Source organism: Nerophis lumbriciformis, linkage group LG03, assembly GCF_033978685.3.
Source record: "Nerophis lumbriciformis linkage group LG03, RoL_Nlum_v2.1, whole genome shotgun sequence".
Classification (NCBI taxonomy): domain Eukaryota; kingdom Metazoa; phylum Chordata; class Actinopteri; order Syngnathiformes; family Syngnathidae; genus Nerophis; species Nerophis lumbriciformis.
Window position 1 is genome coordinate 14830300 of NC_084550.2, and position 14340 is coordinate 14844639.

The window sequence follows — 14340 nt, forward strand, 5'->3', positions numbered from 1 at the left end:
TTCCTAGAGCCCACCCGCCCGTGCCCTCTGCTCCCGCCGAACTCTCACAAGCGCTCCCCCCACCAGCTCCATCTAGCATCTGGAATCTGCTTCCTGAGGGGGGGGCCAGTGCTGGTAGCATGTCAGCAGGGCAAGCAGACCTCATTCCACTGAGGTTGCTGCCTGCCTCTCCTCCAGCGGGGGCGCTGTCTGCTTCGGCCCTACTTCCTGCTCCAGTGCCACAAAGCAAGTTGGACCCGCCAGAGAAGTACAGCACAGAGTGGGTGGACGAATGGTACCAAGGGGTGCTGAAGGAACTGGAGAGGGAGGAACAGTCCTATTCTGTCCTGCAGCCACCTACCGCTCTGGCCCCGCCTTTCACGTCTGAGCCGCCCACTCCTCTGGCTCCTCCCACGCCGACAGCCCGGACGCCTGCCACTCTGATGCCACCATCAACCCTGGTGGTCCTGCAAACGTCATCCTCTCCACCTCCTGCTCCAGCACTGCAAGGCACACAAGACCCCGCAGAGACCGACCCAGTAAAAAGGGCATTGCACCAACAGGCCAAACAACTTGGACAACAAGAGGAACAGTTTGGTGTTCTTGGGGCTTGCGTCAACGCCATGGCGGAACGCCAAGACGCCCGCCTTGGTGCTTTGGAGAGACAGATGGGAAGTATACTCTCCGCACTGCAGGTGATGATTCCCCCTACGGCCAACACAGCAGTCCAGCTGAGACATCCACCACCCACAGAGACTCCGTTGCCTGCTCCGCCCCAGGCTCCGCCCACACCGACAGACGAGCCGCCTGCTCCGCCCCTGGCTCCGCCCACACCGACAGACGAGCCGCCTGCTCCGCCCACGCCGACAGACGAGCCGCCTGCTCCGCCCCTGGCTCCGCCCACGCCGACAGACGAACCGCCTGCTCCGCCCCTGGCTCCGCCCACGCCGACGGCGCCTCCTGCTTCCATGGCGACGACGCCTCCTGCTTCCATGGCGACGACGCCTCCTGCTTCCATGGCGACGACGCCTCCTGCTTCTACGGCGACGACGCTTCCTGCTTCCACGGCGACGACGCTTCCTGCTTCCACGGCGACGACGCTTCCTGCTTCCACGGCGACGACGCCTCCTGTTTCCACGGCGACGACGCTTCCTGTTTCCACGGCGACGACGCTTCCTGTTTCCACGGCGACGACGCTTCCTGTTTCCACGGCGACGACGCTTCCTGTTTCCACGGCGACGACGCTTCCTGTTTCCACGGCGACGCCGCTTCCTGTTTCCACGGCGACGACGCTTCCTGTTACCACGGCGACGACGCCTCCCACGCCTGCCTCGCCTACGACGTACCCACCTCGTGTCCGGCGGGCCGCAGCACGGCGCCGCCCACCTCCTCGTGTCCGGCGGGCCGCACCTCGGCGCCGCCCACCTCCTCTTGTCCGGCGGGCCGCACCTCGGCGCCGCCCACCTCCTCTTGTCCGGCGGGCCGCACCTCGGCGCCGCCCACCTCCTCTTGTCCGGCGGGCCGCACCTCGGCGCCGCCCACCTCCTCTTGTCCGGCGGGCCGCACCACGGCGCCGCCCACCTTGTCGTTTCTGGACTTTTCATGGACGCTTTTGGCGCCAACAGCAGCGACGCCCCAGACTTTGGTACAGGACTCAAAGACTGCTGAGGTTCTGGCGCCAGTCTCGTCCGCCTCCTCAACGGCCACAGACATGGCCGTTCCGAGGTCGCCCGCCTCGACGATTGCGGCGACAATCCACCCGCCGCCGCCACCTGACTTGTCCCCTGTGGCTTCGGGGACACATGGCCTGGCGGCCCACCACCAAGTCCTCCCTCCACCCTCCCGTGACTTTTGACTTTCTGGGGTTTTTTTTGTTGGGGAGGGGTTTTCTAGTTTGGGACGTCTGGGATCCGTCCCTTAAGGGGGGGGTTATGTCATGATCGTTACCCGGATCATGGCATGATTTATGTTGGTTATGTTTCTGGTTTTAGTCTGTTTCCTGGTTGCACCCTCTTTTCCTGTTTATTCTTGGTTTCCATGGGCACTGATTCTCCTCACCTGTCTTAGTTTTGCAATTACTATTTCCACCAGGTGTTTTGGCTAATCACTCCCCTTTATAGTTTCCTGTCACCCAGCAGTAAGTGCTGGGTCAATGTTTGCATTAGGCAACATTTACGTCCTCCTGATTTTGCTCCTCGCTCTTTACATTATTCTGCCGACCAGAATCCCCGTTTTTTCACCCTTGGTGACATTTTGGTTTTTGTTTAGCTCCACGCTTGCTAGCGTCCTCAATTTTGTAATTTTGTCCTGCCGTTTATTTATTAAAAATACTTTAATCCTACCTGCACACTCCTCCTGCTTGTCTTCTGCCTTGTAAGGAACACGACAATCGCAACCATGCGTCCAGGACGTAACAAACCCAACACCAAGAATAGACATTTGAAAGGCAATTTAAAATAAATAAAGAATAGTGAACAACAGGCTGAATAAGTGTACATTATATGAGGCATAAATAACCAACTGAGAACGTGCCTGGTATGTTAACATAACATATTATGGTAAGAGTCATTCAAATAACTATAACATATAGAACATGCTATACGTTTACCAAACAATCTGTCACTCCTAATCGCTAAATCCCATGAAATCTTATACGTCTAGTCTCTTACCTGAATGAGCTAAATAATATTATTTGATATTTTACGGTAATGTGTTAATGATTTCACACATAAGTCGCTCCTGAGTATAAGTCGCACCCCCGGCAAAATTATGAAAAAAAACTGCGACTTATAGTCCGAAAAATACGGTAGTTTTCTCCTTCGTTGTATACTTTTAGTGTGGGGACAATATAATGTCTCCAATATTTTCCACACCTGTCTCCATCTAAAAACAGAAGTACGCTTTTAAACCCATGCCGAGAAGAGAGGGAAAATGGCGTTAAACCAAGTGCTTGGCTCTGTTTACTCCGAGGGGAAATCCCCAGAGCAAAGTCCGTGTAGTTTGTCTGCCATGATTTTCAAGCCAAACGACGCATTGTAGATGAGACTAAAATTTCTACAAGGAAATCAACTGCAAACAAGCGTATCCTTTTTCTCATTAGTGTCACGATCACAGCAGCATAGCATTCGTTATGTCAATCAAATACGGTATATACCGATGCACAAATAAATCCAACATTGTCTTATATGATCACTTTTATATTTGCTCTTAAACCTTTCAAAATACGCACGGATTCAAGTAAATAAAAAGTAGCCTAATGGGGCTGTAGACCACCGCCCGAAACCTGGATGTGCCTCTAGGTCACGTCATTGCAACCTACCTATTCTGACGATTGTATAAGACTCATTTAGACTATCAATAGACATTACTGTGTTTGTGTAATGTTCAGTGGTGCTTTAAGAACGTTGTTGGTGCTGTGTTGTTAAGAAGCTACCAGCTTACATCTCGCTGTTAAAGATTGCATTGCTGCTGCTAATGTGGCTAGTTTACACATGCTATTGTGAAACTGCAACATATTGACAGCTTGTTTGTGAGTGTATGTTTTCTGGCCTTTATATTATTTCTCTAGTGCATATATACTTTATATACAGTATATCTATATGCATAAGATACAGATCTTTGTTTAATTATATAACATAAATATTAATAAGTATTTTACATGTGTATTACAGATACTTACCCAAATTAAAATACAGCTGTGTATACTCCAATATGCACCATTAAAGCTGACGAGTCCAACTGATGATCGTATGCTCTATGACCGAAACTCCAACATGGTCAATACACTCATAAACTAGTCTCAGAGATTAAAGGTGAACTGCACTTTTTTGGAATTTTGGAAATTTGTTCACAATCATAATGAAAGACATGATGACAGATGGATTTTTTAAAATGCATTCTAAATATTAAATCAACGTAAATAAAAGTCTGCTTAGTGCAAAGGTCCACTATTCCGCCCATAAAAAAGTGCCAACAATACTCAACTTACATTTCATAACTTGAATATTTACCAAGTATAATGATATTGTTATTATAAGCGCTAACACAGACAAATTATTCCGTGTCTCCCTATGTTTACATCGAGTGGTCTGCTGTTTCCTCGCTTCCCTGCTCCCTATAAGTTTATTCTGGATCATAAATCATGCATCTCACCTGCACATGAGACGTCTGAGTAGGTAATCCGACAAGTTGGGACACTTTGACAGCCAATGTAGGACCTGGAACTGGCGAGTAGGACACGAAAAGCGCTTGCTTCCCCCCGGCCCCACCCCGTTTATTTGCGAGATTTATGAGCCATTTTTCATCTAAATGGGAATATATGAACATTCCAACAGTCGGTATCCTAATGACAGCAGAACTTGTACAGTGAGTGACGTTCTAATATGTTTGTTAGCTCTCATAAAGTCTGCAGTGAGTAATAATATAAAGTAATATGAAATAAAAAGCCTGCTCAGTGGGCTTGTGGTTAGTGTCCGCCCTACAATCGGTCGGTCGTGAGTTCAAACCCCGGCCGAGTCATACTAAAGACTATAAATATTACCTCTCTGCTTGGCACTCAGCATCAAGGGTTGGAATTGGGGGTTAAATCACCAAAATGATTCCCGGTCGTGGCTACCGCTGCTGCTCACTGCTCCCCTCACCTCCCAGACGGTGGAACAAGGGGATGGGTCAAATGCAGAGGGTAATTTCAACACACTTAGTGTGTGTGTGTGACTATCAGTGGTACTTTAACTTAAATCAGTGATGAAGGAAATAAAAAAGCAAACGATGCGTTTTTTAAATTAATGCACTGCGTATGCTTAAAATGATCAAAATACGTAAATATTAAATGTTATTATAAATGTGCCTGTTACTACATAACATATATACTTACATCATGTATATACAACCCTAATGGAGGTGTTTGGATGTTTTTTAAGGGGCTCCATAGGCACAATTGAACGGCTCCCATGGGCTCCAATGTAAGTGGACTTTTGATCGCATTTATGTAATATTTAGAATGCATAAAAAAAATCCATCCGTCGTCATGTCTTTCATAACGACTGTGAACGATAGGTAAAGTTCCAAAAAAGTGCAGTTCCCCTTTGTTACTCAACAGTTAGGTTAATTGACTTATCGAATATCGAGCCAGGGTGTGTTAATTAGTCGCATTATTTAACCAGAAAGCACCTTTTCCTTTTAGTTTATTCTGATTTATCAGCTTAGCTTGTTCTGATGTAACACTTCATTTATTTTTGTAGCTAAAGTTAATGCTCCAAGTGTCATTTCTTCCATCGATGCGGTGATGGACAGATGGTACTTCTTTGTGTGGGTTCCCCGCCTCCAGCTTTTCTTTAAAACTCCATTTTGTGCCCTAAAACTTGACAAAGACACTTCTCACTATCCACAGTGTCTTCATTGTCTCGTTTGAAGTCTCCATACTTGCACATGTGCGTACATTTTCCTGCACACACATCCCATTTCTTCCGAAATGCTCCAAAACCTGCAAGATTTCCAGGGCCGGACAACTTCAAAAAGCTCCTCCGCAATAGACTTCATTGTGCCTGGAATATCCTGGCAGCTCGGACCATCCCAGAACAATCCTCATACTATCTCTCAAGACCGTTGCGGTCCACATCGGGATGCGTGCTCTCATTTTTAATACGGCGTCCCAGGACATGCTATTTCTGGAGCGAGAGTTGCCTGTTTCTATGGATTCTGTTTATCATAAACAGAGGGAAAGAGACAAGTGTCATTCTTATTTACAGCCCCAGATGGCAAGTTGTGGTCTGTTTCAAGCGAGCATCATCCAAAGAGGCGGATTTCAAAAGACTAGGCTCAAGTTTTAATGGACTTTAGAATGGAGATCAAAGTTGTGCAGTGAGGAATTATGAACAAAAGAAAGCTGGATTTGAAAAATACACAAGTATGCAATTTCTGTCTTGAGTCCTCAGATCCAACAGATTTTAGACCTGTGTGGTCTGAGGACGATTCAATTTGAAGTGTCTGCTTTATTCAGTTCTGTTTGCTGTGTTGTTTGTGGTGAGTTCTGCTCCAAGTTAGTTATAGTTTTCATGTTTTGGACATTTCTTTATGTTTTGGACTTTTGGATCCTGAGTTTCCCCAATGTTTTTGTCACGGCGCACGCGCAATCCCTCATGCCTTCTGCTGCATGCTCGGCTGGCACCTCCGCCGGAAGCGCGCCAGGACACGCCCCTGCTCGCTCTGGCTGTATCGCGGTCACGCGCCGGCAAAGCTGCAGGCAATCTGTACTCTGCGCACCTGGGACTAATGAAGACAGACAGCATAAAGACCAGCGGACCCGAAGATCCAGTGCCGGAACATAGTTCACACCCGTAGTAAGCATCTCGTCTCTGGCTTCCCTCCTGCGTACTTGATCTCTCGCTGTGCCTTCTCTGTTCACGTGTCTTATGTCCTTTGTGTCTCTCGCTGTACTTGTGTGTGCCTTGACTTCCCTCGGGATTCCGAACTGCCACCCCCTTTTCCTCGACCCCTTCTTGGACATGGACCTCGTTGCTTCTCTCCAGCCCCCGACTGCTTGCGTGCCCACGGACTGCCTTCTTGCCTTGCCCCTTTGGTCTGACGAAGGACTCATCCAACACACACATACAACAAACTCTGGTAACATTCACATGGTTAATTCTACACATGGTTTTGCACTTAGAGTAGCATACACATCCCACACATTCATCATCAGCTTCAATAAAACTATTGAACGGATTCCTGCCGTGGTGTCTTTTCCTTCCCCCGCCGTACGTAACAGTTTTTGGCTTTTTTTCCCCAAGATGGCGCCGCTGTAGCTGCTGCTGTTGGCAGGAGCCCTGTGCTCTTGTATCATCCTTTCGTGTTTCTGATGTTTTCGTCTTGTTTTCATTAGTTTTTTTGCCTTTTGGTTCTAGACACATTGGGACTTTGCGACAAGGGGTGCCACTTTCCTGACTTTTGCTTGCTTTTTTGTGGACTTCTGGATCTGACTCCTGGGGCGCCTTTTGGCCATGGAGACGAGCTGCTGGGTCTCTGCCACACCAGAGTCAGTTTGGAGAGACTGGAGGAGATGCGGATGAAGAAAGGCTGCGGAGCTAGCGCTGAGTGCCGGGACGGACGGGCTTCACAGTGTCTTGGCTGAATGAGCAGATATCGGACACCTCGGTCTCCTTAAACACATCCTCGCTCATCCATGCAGACTGGACACTGGCCGAGAGTGGAGTCGGCTCTCTTGGTTGCTTTGTTGGGTCTGCTCCTGCTCCTGTCTCTGGCCATGCTCCCCCCCACCCCAGCTGGCTGGTTGCATTAGCTATGCTCTTTTAATGTATTTTAAAGTAATTTGTGTTCTTTGATGTTTGATGTTTCCCTCTTAGACACATGTTTATGTGTGCTATGGCTTTGAGGTTATTTTTTTCCTTGGCCTCAGTCTGGACCCCCTCTCCAAGGGCCCAGGCTTAGACTTTTTTTTCTTTCTCCCCCACACCCTTGCGTTTACCTGTTTCTCACCTTTTTTGTAAGGGGCGCCGGAAGTTGGCAGACCCGTCAGCGATCCTGTTCTGTCTCCCTGTAATATTTGTCTGATCTTGAATGGGATTGTGCTGAAAATCTTAATTTACCCTCGGGGATTAATAAAGTATTTCTGATTCTGACTCTGATTAAACCTTCTTCGAGAAGCTATTCGCTGTAGCTTCCCTGCAATTGGGCCCCACATCCCGACTGCGACACAGCTTTTCCGCTCAGCTCAGTGCGCTCAAAGAAGTGCTTTCCTTGATTAAAAAAACAAAACAGAGTGTGTACCTGGGAATCAGTCTCCGTGTAGGGGCTTGTCTTGCCGTCTTCACTAACCGTCGGCGACCACACTCGCTCCTCCGATCCTGACCTGAAAGACAATACCCATGAGAGTGTCTGATGAAACCAAGTCTTGGAATGACACTTGAGCTCTGCAAGCAGTTTTCTACTAGAAAACTGTGTCTACTAATATGAAAGAATATGTTTAGGCTTATCATAATAATATATTAATGAGCTTTCCTGTATTGACACTCAAATACCCTGTCTTTGGGGATGGCGTGGCGCTGTTGGGAGAGTGGCTGTGCCAGTAACCTGAGGGTTCCTGGTTCAATCCCCACCTTCTATCATCTTAGTCACATCCGTTGTGTCCTTGAGCAAGACACTTCACCCTTGCTCCTGATGGGTCCTGGTTAGCGCCTTGCATGGCAGCTCCCGCCATCAGCGTGTGAATGTGTGTGTGAATGGGTGGATGTGGAAATAGTGTCAAAGCGCTTTGAGTTCCTTAAAAAAAAGGTAGAAAAGCGCTATACAAGTATAACCCATTTACCATTTGGGTGTCCTGATACAACTTTTTCACTTCTGATACGATTCTCATAGTCAAGGCCTGCGGGCCGGATCTATGATCTATGGCCCCCCGAGATGATATTTAATTAGTATTAGAACCGGCCCGCAGGCCACAGCCGCCTACCGCTGTTTTGCACGCACCAATACTCCATCAGTGTTGGCGCTAGGAATTTTCAAAATGTCATAAAAATCAAGTCATAAAAATGGGGTCCCACAGTAAATTTTTGGGGTCCAACTTTTTTGTATCTGTTTTGAAAACAAATGATAAATGTATGCATTGTCCTGTTATATTTTACGTTCTGTATTGTGTTTTGGAAAAAGGTTGTCATAAACGTTACTTAATTCATAAAAAAAATAATACAAAACAAAACACATTTTTATGCATATGTCAATTTATTCAGTTATAAACATTCATTCACTTTTTTCTTTCCTTCATTAGACTTAGACTTAGAAAAACTTTGATGATCCACAAGGGAAATTGTTCCACACAGTAGCTCAGTTACAATGATGGAAAGTGTAAGGATGGAAAGGACAATGCCGGTATGAATAGACTAAATATAGCGATATAAATATAACATATACGTAATATTTACATAATATATGTACAGTATATTATATATACTGATATATTATATTATGTCTATATCATATATACAAAATATAACAATTACCATGTACGCACATGACGACAATATTACAGTATATGTGACAGCTGCAGCATAAAATAGAGAGTAAATCCAGCAGAAAATAGACATTAAAAACAAAGAGAAATAGCTAACATATCATGGATCCAAACTTTACCACTGCCTGTATTTTTTTCTATATTGTTACTGTAATATTTTCAGAATGTGTTTGTTCTATTTTTGGCCAAAGTAAGACAAAAAAAACCAATCTGAAGTTGTTTTTAGTTTTAAGGCCATGATTTTAATAGTCCAGCCCGCGTGTGCACAGATTTTCCTCCATGCGGCCCCTGAGCTAAAATTAGTTGGAGACCCCTGTCACATTGGAATCATGTGTATTGATACCAATGTTGATCCGATACGATATGAGCAGTAATCATTCATACTTGTTTTATGTAGTAGTGTGGAATATTAGAAAAGGTTTGATCAAGTGAAATTACTTAGGGAACAATGACGGTATGAAAAACACTAGCCTATTTATTATTAACATATGGGGTCGACTTATTCTGTCTTTAAGTTGAAGTGGAATGGACATTTTTTGGCAACACTTTTTAATAGCCGGTGGCCACACTAATTCATTAAGTTAATAAACTTGTTATGCAGTAAGTCGAATGATTCGGACTCCTTTGTTACTGGATACTTTCAAATACAGTGTAACCTCGATTTATAACCTAATTGGTTCTTGAAAATGGTTCGGAAATTGAAAAGTTTGTTTAGCGAAGCAAATTTCTCCGAAATAATGAGTTCCGGCCTTGACAAAAGTCCGTACTTTGGTGAAAGATTGTACACTTTGAACACAATGTAAAGTATATTAATACTGTATATCAAACAAACGTAACAAGCAGGTGATAAATCAACTTTCCATGTAATAACAAGCCCAAACAGCAACAAGCTGAGCTGTCCTCTGTATGCACTGCTCTGCCAACACGTGCACACACACAGAAGTCCCTTTGGTGCCCTCCCAAACAATCAGAAATCACAAAAAATCTGTAACTTTAACAAACATATCGCTACAATAAAAAACATTTAAAAAAAAGTAAAATCCACTTACACTGACATTAACATCGGCAAGGAGAGGATGATGGAAAAGTAAGGAGCAGACAGACGGAGAGTAGGTGTAGGGCCGTGTGTGTGCGTGTCTTCCTTAAAGACACGCTGCTGAACGAAAGTACTGTAGCTCTTCTCATCCACTGTGAAATAAGTTTGCTTTGGCATATTTTTCCAGAAAAGTCTGGTATCATCACAATTAAAACTTGCTGTGGTACGAAGCCTGCTTTCATGTTTCTTCCATACTAGTGAGCGCCATTAATGTACTCCTCGCAAATATTTTTTTGTTATTTTTTTTTTAATTCTACAGCGATTCCCTCCTTCTTTCCATGCTGTTCTGTTGTCTTTTCTGGATTCACATTGAGTTAGCAAAATGGATGAAACTCGTCAAAAGTTGAAAAAACACAAAAAAGTATACACGCTGAATGAAGCATTGAGAAGTGCCTTGTAGTGTACTGCGCAGAATGTGACAGAATGTCATTTTCCCAAAAATTATGTGCCCTGCTTTTTGCCTGCAGGCGTGACACGAAATGAATGAAGCGTTTGTACACAAAGACATGGTTCGCACACAGAGGAGTGTTTGGATCCATCTAGAAGTTGGTAAATCGAAAAGTTCACAAATAAAGGGGTTTGTACAAAACCCAAAACCAGTGAAGTTGTCCATCCATCCATCCATCCATTTTCTACCGCTTATTCCCTTTGGGGTCGCGAGGGGCGCTGGAGCCTATCTCAGCTACAATTGGGCGGAAGGCGGGGTACACCCTGGACAAGTCGCCACCTCATTGCTGGGCCAACACAGATAGACAGACAACATTCACACTCACATTCACACACTAGGGCCAATTTAGTGTTGCCAATCAACCTATCCCCAGGTGCATGTCTTTGGAAGTGGGAGGAAGCCAGAGTACCCGGAGGGAACCCACGCAGTCACGGGGAGAACATGCAAACTCCACACAGAAAGATCCCGAGCCCGGGATTGAACCCAAGACTACTCAGGACCTTCGTATTGTGAGGCAGATGCACTAACCCCTCTTCCACCGTGCTGCCCAGTGAAGTTGTCACGTTGTATAATTCTTAAATAAAAACAGAATACAATGATTTGCAAATCCTTTTCAACTTATATTCAACTGAATAGACTGCAAAGACAAGATATTTAATGTTCGAACTGAGAAACTACATTTTTTTGGGAAAATTGTCATTAACTTAGAATTTATTGGCAGCAACACATTGCAAAAAAGTTGGCACAGGGGCATTTTTACCACTGTGTTACATGGCCTTTCCTTTTAACAACTGTCAGTAAACGTTTGGGAACTGAGGAGACCAATTTTTGAAGCTTCTCAGGTGGAATTATTTCCCATTCTTGCTTGATGTACAGCTTAAGTTGTTCAACAGTCTTCGTTGTCGTATTTTAGGCTTCATAATGAGAGACTGGTCTGGACTACAGGCAGGCCAGTCTAGTACCCGCACTCTTTTAATATGAAGCCACGCGGTTGTAACACGTGGCTTGGCATTGTCTTTCTGAAATAAGCAGGGGCGTCCATGATAACGTTGCTTGGATGGCAACATATGTCGCTCCAAAACCTGTATGTACCTTTCAGCATTAATGGTGCATTCACATATGTGTAAGTTACCAATGCCTTGGGCACTAATACACCCCCATACCATCACAGATGCTGGCTTTCGAACGTTGCGCCTATAACAATCCGGATGTTTTATTTCCTCTTTGTTCCGGAGGACACGACGTCCACAGTTTCCAACAACAATTTGAAATGTGGACTCGTCAGACCACAGAAATCTTTTCCACTTTTCATCAGTCTATCTTAGATGAGCTCAGGCCCAGCGAAGCCGGCGGCGTTTCTGGGTGTTGCTGATAAATGGCTTTGGCTTTGCATAGTAGAGTTTTAACTTGCACTTTCAGATGTAGCGACAAACTGTAGTTACTGACAGTGGTTTTCTGAAGTGTTCCTGAGCCCATGTGGTGATATCCTTTACACACTGATGTCTGTTTTTGATGCAGTACTGCCTGAGGGATCGAAGGTCTGTAATATAATCGCTTACGTGCAGTGATTTCTCCAGATTCTCTGAACCTTTTGATGATATTTCCGACCGTAGATGGTGAAATCCCTAAATTCCTTGAGAAATGTTGTTCTTTAACTGTTGGACAATTTGTTCACGCAGTTGTTCACAAAGTGGTGACCCTCGCCCCCCTCCTTTTTTGTGAATGACTGAGCATTTCATGGAAGCTGCTTTAATACCCAATCATGGCACCCACCCACCTGTTCCCAATTAGCCTGTTCACCTGTGGGATGTTCCAAATAAGTGTTTGATGAGCATTCCTCAACTCTGTCTTTTTTGCCACCTGTGCCAGCTTTTTTGAAACATGTAGCAGGCATCAAATTCCAAATGAGCTAATATTTGCAAAAAATAACGTTTTCCAGTTCGAACATTATGTATCTTGTCTTTGCAGTCTATCCAATTGAATATAGGTTGAAAAGGATGAGCAAATCATTGTATTCTGTTTTTATTTACAGTTACACAACGTGCCAACTTCACTGGTTTTGGGTTTTGTAATTTGAGGCTTTGTATGTGTATGTTATATGCAACCTTAATTGTCTGATACTTGTTTATAATGACAAGTGTTCTGTTTTACACTGCAATATTGTTAAATTATTATTACCTTGGTCTACCTTGTGTGCTAAGCTATTGCGTAGGTGCTCGCTCCTAGTAGCCTATAGCCTGTTTACTTTTTGTGAATGACTTTAGGAAAATAGAATAAATTATATGCTTTGTGATAATTAGATGTTAACTGTTCAGTTTTGCACAAGTAAACACGCTGCAGGACTAATGCAAGCCAATAGTAGATTTTTCACTGATATCAAACCGATATCAATATCAGAAGATCATCAGGACTCCTCTTCCTCCTATCCAGGAGATCGCAAAAAGCCACTGCCTGACCAGGGCTCAGAAAATCTGCAAAGACTCTTCCCACCCCCACCAAGGACTGTTTTCACTGCTGGACTCTAGAAAGAGGTACCGCAGCCTCCGAAGCAGAACCTCCAGGTTCTGTAACAGCTTCTTCCCTCAGGCCGTAAGACTCTTGAACGCATCATAATTAAATTATCCCCTCAACTCCATCAAAATGGATTAACTTGCTGGAATAAAAAAGACATAATAACATAAATCCATAAACGTGGACGCATTTGGAAAAAGTGCAATATATTTATCTGTACAGTAATCTATTTATTTATTTATATATATTTATATATAATTATTTATTTTATATATATATATTCATATATTATTTATATATATGTATTTATGTATATATGCACCGTATTGCTTTTTTATCCTGCACTACCATGAGCTAATGTAACGAAATTTCGTTCTTATCTGTGCTGTAAAGTTCAAATTTGAATGACAATAAAAAGGAAGTCTAAGTCTAAGTCTTAGTCTCTAATATCGGATTGGAACCCCACTAGATTGTGGTAAACTGTTATAGTACCTGTTTAGACCCGATGGACCACAGCCAAACTCTACATAGTTTTATAATAAAACCACACGAGTCAAACTCCCCAGCACAGAACAACAATAATGTCCAATAAAAATGATACATATAACATCCCTATGCGCCAAAAACACTCGAGTTTGCATGTTTTCACCTCGGAAAGAAAACCCATCCCTCCTGGTGGTACGCGGATAAAGTCGTCAACACATCATAACCTTCCAGAAGTCTAATAACTTATTAGATATGTCTTTAGGTTGCCTGTAATTGACTCCAGTTGTGTCGACGTACAAGAAAGAACATGACTCACGGACTGGCAGCCATGACAAGATATGTCATTTATTGAACTGAACAGGCCTTACGTACTCACTTGTGTCATCGATCTCTTCCTTTGGAAAGGCAGGGATTGTGAGGCTAATAAAAGCGTATGTGTCATGGCTAACTTTTTGTCGTATGACAAACAATTTCTTGCTTCATCGCCTTGTTACCAAACGGGAAAGGATCCAAAAGGGTGACCTCAGGACCGGACAAGTCGAGGGTTGTTACCTAGCAACCGTGACACTCATGACGCAGCCAGCCGGAATGAATTATGAGATATGTGAGATACGAACACGTTCATAAGAAAGCTGAGTGTCTTTATAAGATGCTTTTATATTCGCCATGTTTGGTTTCGATGGCAACCAGAAAAACAGCCCGGGGGAAAAGAAGCGTCGCTTGTTTTTTGGAGTCGGTCACTTTGAATTTGACATTTTGGAACTTGGAATTTATCGGCATAATCATTAGAATGGGAAGACA

At 44.3% G+C, this 14340-nt stretch overlaps 1 protein-coding gene across 2 annotated transcripts in view; it reads right to left on the bottom strand.

Annotated features, from left to right (window-relative positions):
* The window catches only part of pdlim4 (PDZ and LIM domain 4), a 121311-nt gene that overhangs the window by 51647 nt on the left and 55324 nt on the right, over positions 1-14340 (bottom strand). For both annotated transcript variants that reach the window (XM_061934115.1, XM_061934117.1), the window contains one exon: positions 7762-7843. In XM_061934115.1, coding sequence (XP_061790099.1) covers positions 7762-7843 — 82 coding nt within the window. The remainder of the gene's footprint in view (positions 1-7761; positions 7844-14340) is intronic.